At 41.7% G+C, this 18,842-nt stretch overlaps 1 protein-coding gene across 21 annotated transcripts in view; it reads left to right on the top strand.

The window, feature by feature from the left end:
- Window positions 1-18,842, top strand: part of Pard3 (par-3 family cell polarity regulator) — a 509,597-nt gene that overhangs the window by 269,031 nt on the left and 221,724 nt on the right. For 18 of the 21 annotated variants that reach the window (XM_075977730.1, XM_075977731.1, XM_075977732.1 and 15 more), the window contains 2 exons: window positions 12,680-12,771; window positions 15,155-15,238. In XM_075977730.1, the coding sequence (XP_075833845.1) occupies window positions 12,680-12,771; window positions 15,155-15,238 (176 nt within the window). The remainder of the gene's footprint in view (window positions 1-12,679; window positions 12,772-15,154; window positions 15,239-18,842) is intronic. The other 3 variants (XM_075977728.1, XM_075977722.1, XM_075977725.1) reach the window with 1 other exon arrangement.

Consider the following 18,842-nt stretch of genomic DNA (forward strand, 5'->3'; position numbering starts at 1 on the left):
TTCCCCAGACATCCATGGAATTGGAGCCCACCCCTGACCCTCGACTATTTGTTTAAATTGCCTCCCTTGACTACAAGCTCAAGAACCTAAATAGTTCAGTCCAGAAGAGACCAGTTGTGTTTCCTTTCCCAGAATAAGCAAAACACGTCCTCTCTTACTCAGCTTTTTGACTCTATTGGTTCCAACCATGCTAGGGAGAGTCTTCTTTTCCTCAGCTTAATCATTTAAATGCTGATATCTTATCCAGAAACATCTTCATATAACTCACCTAGGAAACATTTGGCCAGCTAAATGAGTAACCTATACAACAAGTGTTGACCCAGAAAATCCAAACCTCAGTTCTCAGGGTACACAAACATGCAGGAGGCCGGAAGATGAGTGTGGAGAAGTGTGGTTTGCTATGAAGCCGGTAGACACCGGTCGACTTGACCCTTCTAGGAGTGACCTGTCACTGAATAACTAGAAAGGATGCTGTAATTCTTACCTGGAGTATTCCCAAAGGCCCGTGCTTCACAGGCTTGGTCCCTGGTGCTGTTTTGTGTGGGAGTTAAAAGGGAAGCGGGAAGAAGGAAGTATTGACTACATTTCTATGATGTGGATAATAGGGCCCAGCCCACCCTCTGTTTTCCTTTGCCTCATGTGCCGCACACCGCACCCCCGTGTCTGCGCTCTGTGTGCTGGCACCCAGTTTGCAAGCTTCGGGCAAGGGGGCTGGAGGTTAAAATACACAGACACACACAGACAGAGAGACAGCGACACGGGTCATCCTTGAATTCCCCAAGAATGCCCCCTTTATTGTGTTCAGGGGCAGATTATATAGAGATAGCCATGCTCCAGCCAAACCCACCAGAAACCACTCTCCTGCCATCAGGAACTCCTGAAGGTCTCATGCTCAGAGCAGCTGTAGGCACTCAGATCAGGGGATTACAAGAAATTCAGGATCTGGGGTCTCACTGCTCCCAACACTCATGGCTACTCTGGAGTGAGCATCCTTACTTCCTGTTCTGTCCCATGCCATGATGTCTCAAAAGCCACAGCCACCCTTCCTGCCAAACTGTTCACCACAAGTCCTTCCTCTGTTAGGATGGCTGTCTTAGCTGTCTGCTCACCATGCAGGAAACCTCCCTAATACAAATTCTCATTTATTTGAAAGTCTTTTATAGATGTCCTCCCAGGAAAACAGTCTTAAATATTTAAATGTTTTTATTGATGAATAATCCTTTAATTACTGTAAATATAATGTCTTGTGACTAGCCTGGAGTTTAGTTCAGCAGAGCTTTTGTCAAGTATGTCCAGGCCCTAGGCTTATTTGTCAGCAGTATACAAGGGAAATCCGTCCTTCAGCAAATGACTTGTTGATTGATGATTGCCTATTATAATAAATTAGAAATTACCAAAGTTATAAAATTATCTTAAAAGTTTTATAAAGCTGCTAATAAAATTTTATATTATAGAAAACATACTTTATTGTTAACCTGCAAACCACAAAGAAGTATATGATTTCAAACACTAGATTTGAATGGCAATATATATTGGGAAAGAGAAGCTATGTCTTTTCATGGTAACAATAAAAATGGCATTGTACCAGTATGTCTCCTTCTCGGACATGTGTGTTAGCTGCTGTTACTCCAGTGTGTTCCACAGAGGTTGGAGGGCATTCACTTGTTACAAGTTCATTTTTCATCCTCATGTATCTAGAAGGCAGTTTTAGCTTACTTAGCATCTAATAGTTACAAGGCAATGTTCTCAGAACCTCGTGTTAATTACTCCCTTTAACCTCATACAAGCTCAAGGAAGCAATGCTGTTACTTTATTTATAAATGAGTGAGTGAGGAACAAGCCTTCCTGCACGCCGAGCCTAGGCATATCCACCATATGGACCAGCCATGGCAAGCACAGCAGAGTTAATAGTTATTGTATTTAGCTTGACATTTGTATCATATTCTGGGAATTATGAACCACGTAACCATGGAAGCTTACTAATATTAAGTTTTGAAATCACACTTTAAAGTGAAGCCTTCACTTCAATCATTGCTACATTCTGGCGACAAGCAACATAGTTCCTGTTTGATTAGAGATAGTATAGGTCTCTGGGAACTCTCACTTCTAGCCTTTGTTACATTTAATTCAACTAGAACATTGAGAGGAGAGGCTCCCTTCAGTTTCATTTCCATCTCCTTCATCTCTTTACTAGTTTTCAGTGTAAATCAGTGGGTACCATTCACTTGTGAAATTATCACACTGTACCGGAGAGTGGTAACTCCGTGCATGTCTGAGTGTATGTCTGAGTGTATGTTTGCAGGAGGATTTTGGTCTAGGACCCGAGCATGGCTCTTTGTTGGATGACTAACAATTTAAAATAATGAAATGAAGGACTTCTGGAAGGAAATGTTTCTCTTAGTGTTTCCTAACGGCGCCTTCATAATGAGTAATGACCAGAGCATGCTTGCTGTCAGGAGATAACTGTTGGGATTGCATCTCCCTTAGAAAGCCTGTTGCTTCTTACTTCCCTCCATTCGTGTTCCATTCTTTTCATTTGTAGTTTATTCGGTTGTCTAGTTTATTTGATGAGGACCTGTCTTAGTTCCTTTTTATTGCTGTGATGAAATGTCTTGGCCGAAGCTCCTTTTAGAAGGAAGGGTGTTATTGGGTCACTGGGATAAGAGGCTATCACCAACCTGCAGAGAAGTTTGAGGCAGCCAGGCATGTGACTGTAACATCAAGCTGAGAGCTCACATCATAGGGCACAAGCAGGAAGCCAAGAGCACACTGGGAAAGCCCCGAGGGCAGCCTTGCGTGTATTCCACTGCAGGTTCGACCTTAGTCTCCTCTTCTCCTTCATCACCAGGCTTGGCTGCAACATTAAATTTCCTGGTGCTCTTTTTCTCTTCAGACTGTAAAGTGTGTATTTTGTTCTGCCTTGCTTCCTCTTCTGCATCGTAGACCAGCACGAACGTGATTATTAACCACATGGCAGAGTCAATATTTGACTATCTTGAAATCTCCACCACCAAAGAAATTCCTAGTCCGTTACTTTTTAATTTAGCCTCAGGCAAGTTCTTGGGACTAGAGCCGAAAGCAGCCACATTCTTTGCCAAAATATCACATGAACTGTCTCTAGCCACTTGTAAGTGTTGGCCACTGTAAACTCTCTTGAGCCTGGATTTCTGAAGGAAGAGGAGGAAGAGGAAGGAGGAGGAGGAAGGAAAGAAGAAACAGCTAGTATGTTGGGGCCGGCACAGCAAAGCTCCCATCACCACCTCTCCCTCTCTTGTACTAATCTCTGATGATAGTGTTCACTCCACCAATGCCCCTTCCCAGTCAGCCCGTGTCTCCTGGTCACTAAGACAGTGCCAGGAACCGTCCTCCCATGCCCTGCTTACTTTCTGAGTCTTTGATTCTTAACAAAGTTGCCCTCCTGAGAAATTACAGGGCAGCCATGTCTGTGTGTGAAAAGAGACTTGTGTAATATTGTGTATTGTAACAGCAAATATTGGGAAAACATATGCTACAAGATATAGGAAAAGTCCCTTGCAGTCCTGCCATGATGCTCCAGAACACTTCCTGGACTACTCCTTCTGGTCATTATTGACTGCTTTCTTAAAGTGAAACCCCTCAAAGACAAGTTAATAGGAATTCTCTCTTTATATAAAAATAAATATATGTTCAGAACTTAATTTTTTTCCATCATAAATTTTATTTTCTCACAAGTCTTCCTCCTGATACTAGCCCTTCTCCATGGGTCGTGTTTACTTCTTGATGATGCTGGGTCACATCCACGTGTAGGAAATGATGGAAGAGCCTGGTGAAACTGAAGAACTTAAATGCAGTTCTCCAACCTCAGATAAGACTAGCTCATCACTGTGAGGATTAACCAACATCCATGGTGTCTGCAGCTCTCCTCCAAGGCTGAGAGAATGGGCTCTCTCTCTTTCCCATGTGGCGATTTCCACAATTTCATCACTGTCAGATCATGGTGGAATTGTTAAAGCTTTGTTTCTTGTGGTCCAAATTAAGAAACAGGATTTAGGGCTAAAGATGTGTGCTGTCTTTAGTGTGCATGGCAAGGCCCAGGGTCATCAGTATCACAGGGTAACAGTTGGGAGGCTGGAAAAGAAAGCAGAAATTTGGCCTCAGGGAAGTAAATAGGGCAGGGCAGAGGCAGGATTTCCCATGCAGGTGTGTTGTTCACGTCTACCACCATGCAGTTTCATGTAGGGTGTGCAGAAAAATGTCAGAAACAGTTCAGCCATCCAGAGTGCACTCCGCCCAGATGACCACTGGCTTGCCATGTGGTCTGCAGTCAGTCCTTCTCTGTAAAGACACTGTGAGCTGATTTTTCTAGCTACTGTGGAGGGCTGTGCTGAGGAGGATACGGGGCTCGAGAATGACAGCATTAACGAGGGCTGCCAAGTAGGCAGTACATGTTATCTGTGGTCCTTTGAAGGTTTTTGTTGTATATATGTACGTGTAGATTGTGTGTGTGTGTGTGTGTGTGTATGTGCGAGCACGCGTGTGTGTGTAACTTTGGCAGTCTGATTGAAACGTGTTTTTAAATTTTGAAGATTTTGTTTTCGGGAGATACCCTTATTAGTGTAAATATTTTCCTTAAGATTCTTTGTTACCAATTTAAATATTTTATTGGTTTTTATTTTTATTATGTACTATGTATGTATGTATGTGGACACACTTGTGAACATCAGAAGATATTGTGGAGGAGTCTCTCTCCATCACCATGTGGGTTATGGGTGCGGACTCGGCCTGGCAGCCTATCTTTACCCACTGGGCCATCTCCCCAGCCCTCTATTTCATTTTGTTTTCTTTGTGTTGCTTTAACCTCAGTCTGTAAAATTTCTACTTTTAAAGGTTATTTATTTATTTGAGACATGGTGTGATATATTCTGGGTCAGCTTCAAATTTGCTGTGTGGTAGAGATAAAAGAACTTTAAAGGAAGGAAAATTTGACATTTTGGAATGAAATCCACACTCTGAGTAAATAGGGTGTCTGCCATATGTATCTTGCTCCTTCCAACAAAACCTTTATAGTATTTTTTATATAGATTTCTTTAGTATATATGTATGTTTCTGTAAACAGAGACTGCTTGTTCGTTTCCTGGCCGCCCAAACCTGAATAATCACACAGAAACTATATTAATTACAGCGCTGTTTGACCAATGACTCAGGCATATTCCTAGCTAGCTCTTACATCTTAAATTAACCCATTTCTATTCATCTGTACATCGCCATGAGACTGTGTCCTACTGTCCACGTTCCGTCATCTGTCTCCTTCGCCAGCTACATGGTGTCTCCTTGACACTGCCTACTTTCTATATCTCTGTTTGGATTTCCCACCTGGCTGTATTCTGCCTTGCTATAGAGCAAGGCAGCTTCTTTATTAACCACTAGCAAGAAAACATATTCATAGCATACAGAGGGGAATCCCACATCATAAAAGTTTCATTTATTTAATTTATTTATTTAAAGAAAGGTTCTCACTCCATAGTCCAGGCTGCTTGGAATTCACTGGGGTCCTTCTACCTCTGCCGTCCAAGTGCTAGGATTACAGGTGTGTGCCACTATGTCCTGTGGTCAAATACTTTTAGGCATTACCTTAGTGAAAATTAGATGCTATTGATAGAAGGTGCGGGAGGTCCTTCTGTCTGTGTGTTGCTTTTATTGGTTAATGAATAAAGACCTGGCTTGGCCTATAGCATGGGAGGAGAAGGGCAGAGTTGGGGAGACACCATGGAGCTGCTGCTAGAGTCAGACATACCAAAACTTTAGCCGGTAAGAAACACCCTCATGGCGATACACAGATTAATAGAAATGGGTTAAATTAAGATGTAAAAGTTAGCCAATAAGAAGCTAGAGCTAATGGTCCAAGCAGTGTTTTAATTAATACAGTTTCTGTGTAATTATTTTGGGGCTGAGCAGCCGGAAACAAAACAAACAGCCTCCACCAATAAATTGGCGCTCAAGGCCAACAGAAGATATCTTTAGTCATATTACAAAATGCACAGTTCCCAGCTATCCCCAAGTAATTGTACTTGTCATTAGTGTTCATCAGAAAGCCAGTGGTTCTTATTCTAGTCAGCTATTGAAAGTTAACTGTAGGCCACTGCTCACCTTGTTCCAGTAGATAGTTTCATTTTTACAGGATCTTACAACTTTGTCCTGTCTGTGGAGAGGGCTTTTGAATTAGATTTTTGTTGTTGTTGTTGTTCTATTTTGTTTTGTGTATTGAAAAACCTTTAGAGAGAGAGAGAGAGAGAGGGAGAGGGAGAGAGAGAGAGAGAGAGGGAGAGAGAGAGGGAGCACTCTCTCCCCCAGATAATAAAATTAGTAAGTAGCCATTATGGTAGATGCTAATGACATTCAGAAAACTATTGTGAGAAACCTTTAAAACATATTCCACTAAATTGGAAAATCTAAGCAAAGTGAGGGGTTTTTAGCTGCATATGGCCTACCAGGATGAAATAATTTCTGCTGCCCTCTCCCCCCATCCCCCAGTCAGGGTGGTTGTTGCTCAGTCTGGCTGCAAACCCGCCATCCTTCTGCCTCTCCTTTGGGAATGTTGGTCTGACAGCCCCCAGCTCCTGCCTAGTTTCATGTTGTTGTGATTTGGTCTTTCCTACCTTCCAAAACTCTTTTGTAGAAAGCAGTGGCCATGGGGTCATTTTGTATCACCTACTTCCTTCTTTTGTCTCTTTGGAAGGGTGACATGATCTTATCACTCTGTTGTGAAGTCTGGTCACAGACATTTTCTCTGGTTCCCCTGGGAACTGGCCAGTTTGTCACGGAGCTGCATACTTCCTTATAGAAGCCCCTTACACAAACACCTTATGGAATATTTGTCACAATTCTCAAAGGACTTGACAGTCATGTCCCTCTGGAGTTATCTATCAAATGTAATAAAAAGTATAGCTTCTTTCATTGTGTCTACATCCAATAAAATATTTTCTCTCAGATGCTGTAGTTTATTAAGTAATATGTCTTTCATTGAGTTGGGAAAATTGTCCAATTACTGTCAAAAGTGTGAGAAGGAAAACTTAATAGACATTTTTTGTAGCATAATTATTAAAAATTTTTGATTCTGTTAAGAGTAATGAGTATTTGAGAGAACATGTTGTAAATTTGAGTGCTTACCTCAGGCTTACCTATTTCCTCTTTACATTTAAGCACAAAAGTTAGTGATAGGCAGGTAGGAAGTGTGCAGAGAGAAATAAAATTTTAGTGTTTCGTGAAGTGAATTTTTTAAATGATAAATTACTTTTTACCATTGTGGTCTTTTATTTTCAAAACATCTAGTTGCTTGGAATACTGTGTGTACGAAGACAGGTGGTGATTGAGTCTGTTTGGATGTAGATAGCACTGTGAAGTAGACAGAGTGCTGTTGTTTCCCTATCCTCTAACAATCTACTTTTTCCGTACACAGCAATGGATGAAGGCAGGATTCAAGTCCTAACTTTTCTAATTATTCTCATCTATCTTGCAGTGGTATCCACCTAACTTTTGGGGCTTCAGACATTTTCTTCTTCGTAGATTAAAAGCTATTTAGTGCTCAAATAGAGGGCAGCTGGAACCGCTTTTTAAAACTCTTCACATTTAGATGATATTTACCTAGACAGCGTTAGTTTTTCTTACTGCATGGCTCGCTTGAGTGCTTCTCACCCAAAGGTGAAGGGTGTAGCCATGCTCTGAGGCACTAACCCCAAGGCTAGCCTCTGTGTTGCTAGCTTAACAAGAGTGTCAGAACACTGATGTTTCACAAGAAGCTGGGCAAGGGAGCTTCACAGAGTGCTTTCCGTTCTGTGTAAACTGACCTCAAACATCTCGCTCTGCTGTGTGTATCAAACGCTCACTGCTTTCCCTGTTCAAAGACAGGCTGGTTAAATACAACCTAAACAAATAAACAAACAAAGGTTTATTCATATGAATAAAGATTCTAGAACCTGGCGGAATTCCAGAGGAAGTATTCAGAATGCTGAATGAGTTATTTTCATAACTATAAAGAAAGGAGATAAAGTATAGAGATTGCAACTCTTGGTTTTGCCCAAGTTATTTTTTTATTTTAAAGTATTTATTTTTATGTATAAGTACTCTGCATTGCAGAAGAGAACAGAAGATTCCATTATAGATGGTTGTGAGCCACCATGTGGTTGCTGGAAATTGAACTCCAGGCCTCTGGAAGAGCAGCTGGTGCTCTTAACCACTGAGCCGTCTTTCCAGCCCTGTCCATGATGGGTTACCCTTTCTCTTTCCTTGAGACTGCTTTCCAGATATCATCAGCCTTCTGCTCCAGGGTGAACATGAGCTGCTCCTTCACCTCCATCTGAGACTCCATAGGAGTTCCTTGCTTTGTTTGAGTTTCTGGGATTTTGCTGGGGTGCAGTCCTAAAGAAGACTGTGCATGTCTGAAAATGTACTCTTTACACATGCTCACTTGACTCTCACGCTTTTATTAGGATGTTCTCTGTAATGCTCTTGTCTTAGTTAAGTGTCTCCTGATGTGGAGAAACACTGACCAAACAGCAAAGTTGGGGAGGAAAGGGTTTCTTTGACTTGCACTTCCACATTGCTGTTCATCACTGGAGGAAGTCAGGGCAGGAACCTGGAGGCAGGAACTGATGCAGAGACCATGGAAGGTGCTGCTTACTAGCTTGCTCAGCCTGCTTTCTTATAGAACCCAGGACCACCAGCCCAGGGGTGGCATCACCCGCATTGATCACCAGTTGAGATAGTGCCTTGCAGCTGGGTCTCAGGGAGGCATTTCTTCAACTGAGGCCCCTTCATCTCCGATGACTCTAGCTTGTGTTAAGTTGACACACAAAAACCAACCTGTACAGGTATGTGACCTAAGGACACTTTGGTTCTGATGGGTTCCTGGGGTCCTCCACTCTGTACGGATTTGTTTCAAGGATATTTACACAGTACAGAGCGCTGATCATAGGCACAGTCTCTTATTCTGCAGCTGCGGCAATCTTTCCTTTTGTCCTTGGTTCTCTGCTTGCCAGGTCCCCCTCTGCTTGCTGTCTTGTGAAAGCTGGATGGGAACTTTGTGTGGAAGGAGCAAACTGGCTTTGGTGTTGTGATTGGTTTTGGTCTGTCTTCCCCTAGCCCTGCATCTTCTGCAGAGTCCGTAAAGGTTTTACAGGCTCACCCATAAGCTCTGGAGGAGCCAAGATCACAGAAGCCACAGTTTGGTAAGACGTGGCATGTCATAACTGCATATATTCATGATGTCATCACAGTTGTTGGCATTTGCTTTCTGGATATTTCCTTAGCTGGTAATCCACAGTGTTTTCTTCTCCCACCAGGTGTTGTATGTGTGCATATATATATGTTTGATTTTTGTCATCCTAGAGGCATTTCACAATGAAAATCCTGTGTGTTCAGCAAAGCACAATAAACATCAGGTGTTATACAAGTTTCTCAAGTGTGGAATTTTCATGTAATTGAATGGGCAGTATGTTTATATTAAGCTATTTTGCAAGGCATGCAGAATCTAAAAGGAGAGTAGGCAAGTTTGCCATTACTGTATAAGATACATTATATTAGGGACTGTAACGATTGTTCAAGGTTAAAAGCACTTGCTCCCCGTGCAGGGTACCTGGGTTCAGTTCCCAGCATCCTTATGGATGCTCACAACCATCTGCATCTTTAATTCCAGAACAACAAATACCTTCTTCTGGCCTCTACGGACTCCTCCACACATATGGTACACACAAACTCATGGGAGCACACACTCATACATAAATATAATTTTAAGTGTGTTCTATTGGTATATAATCACCTTAAAATATTTGTCAAGGTGTATTTCCTTTGCCAAATTCTTGGATTTTGGTTTTTTTTTAAGATTTATTTTTGTTATTTTATATATTTGCCTGTATTGGAGTGTACATGAGTGTAGGCGCCCAACATGGCCAGAGGTTTCAGATATAATTCTGTAGCTGGAATTATATATGATTGTCTAGCCATGAGATGTGTGTGCTGAGAGCCAAACTCAGATCCTCTGAACAAGCTGTGCATGTACTTCACCATCTCGCCATCCCCAGTACTTGCTTTTGATGACATATGTAAGTTGCCAAGTTTTGCAGACACAGTGTTCTAATGCCTTGCTTCACCGGAGCATGGGCTCTCTTAGTCTCCTCCATTCCAGAAAGCAGCATGTCTTTCTCGTCCCCGTTTTGCAGAAGGCATAGAGACAAAGAATGTAGTCACCAGACCTCCATCAGCATCACCCTCAGGTGCTTTAACCCCTCAGCCTGAGCTTTTAACCTCGGCGTTTTTAAATAACAAAGAGGGCTGGAGACTGCTCTGTGCCTGACCTGGGCGTTCCTTACTGGCATCTAGCTTAAATTCATACTGCCATCCTTAAATACTGATTGTATGATAGCAGGGCTTATTTTTATTATGGTTACAGCGGGATACAGTATTTAGTTTTGCTGGCAGTAACTGTGTGTACAAGCTTTTAAAAGACAAAATAAAAGGTGTAGGAACTGATGCTGACCCATGCAAAAAAGTTAGAGATGCTAATCCGTGGTTCCCTCGGCAACTGCGTGCGGTCTCATGAAATGAAGTATTGTGGCCCAAACTGACCACCGTACCCAGATCTCTAGAGTCTTTTCCATGCTTGAGAGCCTGGGTACCCACTCTAGGGAAATAGTCTGCAAATTGCCTCTTCCTGGTGTGTCTCTGTATTCAGGGAATCATTTATGTGGCTGTGTTCCTGGTGCCACATAATTTCGGCAGGGGATGTGTGACATTTCGGTGGGACTTAAATTATTTATATATCTTAAAACAAAATGTCTTTAACCTGTACAATCTTTTTTTTTTTTTGCCTTACATCTGGCTTATAAACGATCCTGCCATCTCTCCACCCCCAACTCCCAACGGAGAAGCATCATTTAGGGCGTGCGTGTTTACATTCAAAGTGCTGTTCTTAGGCAGGTTCAAGATGCTGTTAACCTTTGAGATGCATTATGTGCCAGTGCTTAAGAGAGATAGATGGCTAAGAAGTGCGTATTAGAGTCTCTCGAAGCACCGGAGCATCAATCTTCAAGAACCCAGCTCCTCAGCATAGGGCATGCAGGATGCGTGGGCACGTCTGCCCCTCCCAGGTCGTGTGCCTTCTTAGAAGAGGACAGGAAGGGCTGAAGTGATCTGCCTTTCTCAGTGCTCTGTGTCATTTGTCCTGTTACCATTTTGTTAACTGGTCTCTCTCTCTCTCTCTCTCTCTCTCTCTCTCTCTCTCTCTCTCTCTCTCTCTCTCTCTCTCACACACACACACACACACACACACACGCGTGCGCACGCGCGCCATAACTTAAATGTGAGGAAAAATAAGAAATTTGCCAGGTATGGTCATGTGCCTATCCCATCATATGGAAGGAGGAGGAAAGGGAATAGAATTTAATGTCATCCTTAGGTAAAAAGCAAGTTTGAGGTCAGCCTGAACTATGAGATCCTGTCTCAAATAAGATAAAATGTTCTTTACTGGTGGGCTGCCTTTCTCAGAATAAATGATTTAGTAAATTTCTTGCGAAACAAGCAATAAAAAATAAATAGAAATAAAGGAGAAATAAAATAAAGTTATATATACCTAAATTATTTTATAATCATAGATGTAGATTAATTAAGATATTCTTAATAACTAGACAACTCTAGAGATTGCTGAGGGATAATTTTGCTTTGATTAGACAGATTTTACAGAGTCTGTTCTTGTTGCCAGATAGTTCAAGTTGAAATACACTTGACCCTCTGAACCATTGTATTTGGAAAATGAGTCTTTGGAAATATGTTGATTTAGTTATGAACATTGATAACAATCAGGCATGTTCATCATTATTCAAGTGGTGTAGAAGTGCCAAGTAAGGATTGATTAGTGAACTCCTTAATGAAAAGACATTAGGCCAGATGATAAACTAAGGTATGCTCTTGGGTAGGTTATATTTCATTTATTTATGCAAGCAACATTTATTGCACCTTCATCTTCTGGAATACCAACATCCTCAGTAGTATCTGTGACATAGTAGTGCATTTTCCAAGGCAGTGTGCAAGTACAAGGGCCGTACACATGAGTGTGTTTGCTTTCTCTTATCTTGGGTCTTGTTGTGTTCGCCGAAATAGATAAGAGTTTTTGTAGCCGAGACTTTGATCCTGTGAAAGGCATGAGGGCCTCAGTTGCTTAGCGTTACTCTTTGGGAAACCTCCCTGGAGCAAGGACTTTAGGCTTGGAATTTCCCCTACTACATTCTCACTTTGACAAGCTGAATGGGTCGGTAAAGGGGGGGGGGGGGTCTTTGGTAGATGGTCATGGTTTATTAGCACCCCCTCTTCTGGCCTTTGAGGTATTTTAGGCTGTAATGTCCAACATAAAGATGTTCACTTCTGGATATATCACATCACTGCAAATTTTATTACTACTAAACCATGCATTCGAGAAATGGTGTACAAATAAAGAGATAAACAATTTTGCCTCAATTGCAGTTCAGTTTTCTGTCCTATCCTGGGAGTGTCTCCTAGGACATGCTGACTCTTGAGACCCTTGCTTACTGAGGAAGACATTCCTGTCTTATTAACCAAGGACCCCTCCCTAGACACAAGACCTCTTAACAGGGTCATGGTGCTGGCCAGTTTCTGTCATAACCCTGCACGCTTTTCTTGTCACACACTCTAGGATGAAGAAGGCACAGAAGAGGACAGCAGCCGAGTGGAGCCGGTTGGACACGCTGATACTGGCTTGGAGAATATGCCCAACTTTTCTCTCGAGTAAGTTCCTGGGATTTCGCCTCAATCTGTACCGTGTATGTGGAGCATTGTGTCCGCAGTTAAGTGTTGCAGAAGCATATGGCGTGCAGAATGTTTGTGCTTCGGTCAAAGCCATGCCTGCCTTGCTTCATTTTCCCCAAGAACATCTTTCTTGGTGTGGAGGTTCATGTGTACCTGCCCTGGGTTTCATGCTTTGGCGAAAACTACCAAATTAGACTAACAGAGTTTTTGATGGAAAATGTCCGTCATGTTAACAGCTCTGTAAACTGTAACTGTTTTCAGATTGCTTCATCTGTCTGTGTGTTTATCATTTGTTCAAGTTTGCAAGTTAAAAGATAACCATATTAACCTTATTCTAAATACTAGTTGGATAAAGTGTTCATTGGTCTTACCCCCCCCCCCCCCACATTTTAGTCAGAGAAACAGGGTCTATGAAGATACTTGATGGGATGATGAATGCCATAGCGTAGACATGCAGGGCATAACTTTAGGCTTTTCCTGCCTCACAGGTTGAGAGCTGTGTTGGTCATTACCATGTTTGCAGTGGTGGCTGCTCTCAGTACCCCCCCTGGTAGACAGCTGGGAGAACAGTCTACTGCTCTAGTCTTTTGAAGACAACACTGTTTATAAATAATCAGTGTTCTCTTGGCTTCTAAGGGAGGCTGCTAGAGGCATGCACAGTGGGGTCAAGCAGGCCCAGCTAGGATGGGTTTACAGCTAAGTGGGCAGCATTTGTGACACTTCAGTTTAAGAGATGATTGGCACATCATCATTTTTTAAATGGAATGTAGAATAAAATAAAGCTATTCAAATTATGCATTTCTTCATTAAAGAAATGCCAGCGTTCAAATAGTATCAGCAGTTTCAAAACAGGATTTTTTTAAAATAATGGAATAAAAAATGACGCATACATAATGTTACTTAAGTAAACATTTTAGTTGTGTGGACAAATATGTTTGTTTAGAGAAAGATCTCACTGGATGGCCTAATTTGGTCTCAAATTTATAACAGTTCTCGTGCCTCAGCTTCGTGGATTCTGTGATTATAGGCATAAATCACCACACCTGACTTTTAATTAGTCTGTACAATTAAAACCTATGTACGTGGGGCTGGAGAGATGGCTCAGAGGTTAAGAGCATTGCCTGCTCTTCCAAAGGTCCTGAGTTCAATTCCTAGCAACCACATGGTGGCTCACAACCATCTGTAATGGGGTCTGGTGCCCTCTTGTGGCCTGCAGGCATATACACAGACAGAATATTGTATACATAATTAATAAATAAATATTAAAAATAAAACCTATGTACCTGATTCTGTTTTGCTTTGTTGACTGTCCCTTTCACTAATTGCGTTTAGTCTCTGTATAAGTGGGGCAGTCATAGCACACGTGTTATCACCAACTACTTATATAAGAAATATGTTAGAAAATCAGGCATTTCATATTATATAAAAACTACACTATGGTCTTTGTCAAACCTAATGGTGGTCACTTGTGATTTTCCACATTGCTTAAAATAGTTATTTAATTGAAATCCTATTTCCGAATATTGATCGCTATACATACAGATCTCTGAAATTGTGTGTGCATGTTGAAAAATCTGCCCAGAAAGCAACATCTCTTAAGTAGTTAAAAATTTACCCTTTGTCTACTATAATTTTCATTAATCTCAAGGCAGCACTGATGATTAAGATTCATAGAAGTGACTTTAATAATATCAGTTCCTGGCCATCACACCAAGCTTAGTTGTTCAGAGGCACCTGTGTGTTAGTTCCTGGAATACATTTCATAATTTTAAGCATCAGCAGCAAATACGAAGAATATTTGGTTTTAGTGAGTACATTTGAGGGATACGCTCCATACACCCTTCGAAGTTCTCTGTATCTTAGGAATAGGGATGGATCATCAGAGTGAGCCATAAAGGCGTTAGCGATCTCCTCTGGTCGGCCAGCCTCTAGGAGCAAAAACTTTGACCTTATTGGGAGAATGGATAAATTGACATGCATTGGAACACTTTGTAACTTCTCATGAGCTGTGTGTCCACAATGCCTGTATTTAGCTAACCTTAGACTTCTCAAGTTAGACATTTGGGTGCTGAGTGATCACGAAGTCATATTGCTCAGAAGAGCATGGTCCAAGAGGACCCCTTCTGTGCCCTTTGTAACTCAGCTGTCTCCAGACTAGCATCCAGGTAGGCGTCCTTCAGTGCTACCTCTTCATCATGCCTGCGCTCCTGAGTGTGTACTTGGATGCCTATCGCCTGGTGGGGTTTTCGTTTGGTTCTCTTCTGTCGTGTGTGTCTGTGTTTTGGTGGCTTTTGTTTTGTTTCTGTTTTGGTTTTGTTGACCGTCCATGTTCATGCTCCCTCATTCATCCATTGTCTCACAGTGATATGGTAAAGCTCGTACAAGTCCCCAACGATGGAGGGCCTCTGGGGATCCATGTAGTGCCGTTCAGTGCGCGAGGCGGCAGGTAATGTATCTTGCAGGTTTTTCATTGATCATAATGTCCGCTGTTCTCTGTGTTGACTTTGCGCATGCGTAAAGGAAAGTTTACATGGGGTCAGCTGCTGCTTCCTTTATACATACCTACAGAGTACACATAGCCTGACCATGGAAGGTTCTGTGCACAGGAAGGACACACATGATCAGCTTACCTTAACAAACATACCATTAGTGCATACTACGACTTCCTGGACTCTGTCACGAGCTAACAACTCTGCCTGGATTTACAAAACCTGAGGAAGCTACAGCAATTATCTGGGGAAAAGATATTGTGCAATTAAAAAATTACCTGGATATCTTAGGTAGGAATATGTTTTAAGTTTATATTTGTTAGCTCACTTCTGCAATTAGGTAAGATACTGGTGGTTTTTTTTTTTAAAAAAATTCCTTAGAAAGTTGGGCAAGCCGACTTGAATCTCCAAATGCTCACGGCACCAAATGTTATGCTGTTATTTTCAACCTCATTACTGCAGAGAATATGATTCCTTAAAGTTTACAAATGTCAAATGCGTTTTCTTGGTTCTCCCCCGTCACCATGCAATAAAATTGTTTTGGACGTTTTATTATATTCCAATAGTGTTGGTTAATTTTGGTATTAAGGCTTGCTTGTTGGGCAGATGCCTTGGCCAGGTGGTGTGTTCCTTCTCTATCCCTGGGTTTAGCTCTGTGCATATGTGACTTCCCTTCCTTTTGTTCACTTTGTTCTTACCCAGAGAAGCATGTTTATGCCTTAGTCCTTGTAGTGTTTTTACTTTATTCTTTTAGGAAATACTTAGGCGCTTGGGAGGAAGGGAATTGGCAAGTAGCCTTATACTCATATTGGAGAACTAAGGGACTGGGAGCCTCCCTCAGTGACCAAAACCTAGACCAGCAATAGAGAACCTGGAACACAGACAAGAAATCTTCACTTGTCAGTGTAGACAGATGACTAAGAACACAAAGCCACGGCTGAGAACCAGTGTCACTTAGGAAAGCTGAGAACGGACATTGTGAGTCAAGGCTAGAGCCTGAGGCTCTGCATGTGGAACAGTGAGATCCCAGATCAGTGACAGGGCACCAGCCACATGTGCTAAAACTACTGTGCAGTATGTTCTGGAAGGCGGAGTATGAATTACCACATAGCCAAACATGGGCTGTTGTAGTCTTAAGTCTTTGAGTTAAATATGGTGACTGCAAGCCCAGATTTATGTTGTTCCTTTGGTTAAAATATAGTTTGTGGATTTACTTGAAGTTGGAAAGTGAATTTATGAAGATTCTGTTGAAGCACCATGAGTCCAGGATTTTGATGTATATAAATTCACCTTCAGTTTTGGAGTAGTGTTTTATTCCTTCCATGATTTTCTTTCCCTTTTATTTTTTTCTTTTAACTCTGGAAAAACATTAAAATATCTTCGAGCAACTTTCACTTAAATATATTTCAAAGGTATCTTGGCTTTTATTTCTTTTAAAGATGTTTAGAATTTTTTCAAAAGAAACTTCAAGTTAAAATGCTTGGGTCATAGCTTCCCGGTGCTGATGTATCTGAAACTTCCTGTGAGCTGGAATTTATCACAAATAAGATTATTGTATATGTGCCAACTTTGAACCAGTGTTTTTATCGCAAACATGTTACTTTCTCTCTTGTATCACACATTTCCTACCTCACTGTGAAAAGACATTAGGATAAAATAAACAGATGACAAGCCTAAAGCAAACGGAGGAAACAGAAATAAACCTGCCAGTAGGGTGAATTCAGAAAAATATTGTAAAGCCTACCACAGTTGGTGGTTACCATGGTGTTGAGTTTGGATGCACAAAACACATCCAAGTAAACAAATTCTCCTTTAGAACCAGCAGCTCTGGATCTGGGTCCTTTTTAATTCATTGTAATTTGACTCTTCATGAGAAAAATCATACACAGCTTTCCTGTATAAAGAACAAAGTCTTTGATCTACAAAAAGCAGACACTTCATAAACCCTTTCCCGTCATCACCACTCTTCCGTGGCAACAGAACAGAAGAACTTGGTTGTCACTCAACGTGCGTGCTGGGTGTCATAGGGTTTCTGTTGCTGCAATGAAACTCCACGACCAAACAAGAAGTTGGAGAGAAAAAGACTTAATCAGTTTACCCTTCCACATTGCCGTTCATCAACAAAGAAAATCAGGACAGGAACTCAAGCAGGGCAGGAACTTGGAGGCAGGAGCTGATGCAGAGGCCAGGGTGCTGCTTACTGGCTTGCTGCTCATGGCTTGCTCAGCCTGCTTTTATATATATAACGCAGGACCACCAGCCCTGAGATGGGACCATCCACAATGTAGGAGGCTGGGCCCTCCTGTATTGATCACTAATTGAGAAAATGACTTACAGCTGAATCTTATGGAGATATTTTCTTAATTGAGGCTTTTTCCTCTCTGATGACTTCAGCTTGTGTTAAGTTGGCAAAACAAACAAACAAACAAAAATATAGCCAGGATCCTGGGTCTTCAATAGTTTGCATGAATCTGATGCTTCTAGCTCTCTGGAGTTGAGTGGACATTGACCCAGATGGATACTTTTGCTTAGACTCTGTCCCATCTTCAAGAGACTAGAGCCTTCAGAAATACTTGGGCATGGTCCTTTCTGTTCTTTCAGAAATCCTGAGAGGCCCCACCTTGTGATGAGGATGCTGGGTGCCAGAAAACAAAGATCAACAGAACACTGTATTTCACCCTCATAAACTCTGAGAGAAACTTTTCATTGGAAAGGAAAGTGGACATCAGAAAACAAAGTGAACAGTACCCCCCTTTTTTTTTCCTCTAGGGACTTGCAGTATAGGTGGAGCAATAGCTAGGAAATCATTCATTATACTTTTGCATAAATTGTAATTATACGATAATGCTTACTGTAGCTACCTGGTAGATGATCTGAGAGCTGGTTGAAGAGCAGTATCTGAGTTTTGAAACTGAGAATGGCTGGTGGTAGAGGATGATTTTAAATGTAATGGCAAGTCGTAAAGAGCTGGGATCCCAGGCAGATTGAGCAAAGCGATACAGCAGAAAGGAATATGTGTGGAAGAAGTCATGAGGGAACCACACGTCCTTTAGTGGGGACACAGCAGCACAAGTGTGCACACTGAAATCTCCAAGAATAGTTAGCATGAGAATTTTCTCATGGGCCATCTCAAATTCAGAGCCATACCTAATTGAATAATTCCCCCAGAATATTGATTTTTTATAGAAATGATAAGTACATGTAATCTTTGCTTTCTTGTTTAGAATATCACAATCTAATTCAGAATGAGAATTATGCATAGAGAAGGGACATTCGTGGACTGCTTCAGATGTCTCATGTAGTGAGGGAAGACAGGAATTTAAACTCAGGGAGAAGGGTGGGAGAGAGCTTTACAACCGCTTGGCTGTGGCAGCTTCATTTCTGACCTTGCCAGGACTACTCTTTGGTAGGCTATTTTCTCTAGTAAGTTGAACTTTGTGCCTTCATTGGCAGCATTAAGGAGGGCTGATCTCCTAGCTCTGCCTTGGGTGACTGACTCTGTCATAGACACAGGCAACAGGAAAGTTCACAGCATTGTCTTCTCTAGGATGCTGTGTTGCT

This window comes from Microtus pennsylvanicus, chromosome 6, assembly GCF_037038515.1.
Source record: "Microtus pennsylvanicus isolate mMicPen1 chromosome 6, mMicPen1.hap1, whole genome shotgun sequence".
Lineage (NCBI taxonomy): Eukaryota > Metazoa > Chordata > Mammalia > Rodentia > Cricetidae > Microtus > Microtus pennsylvanicus.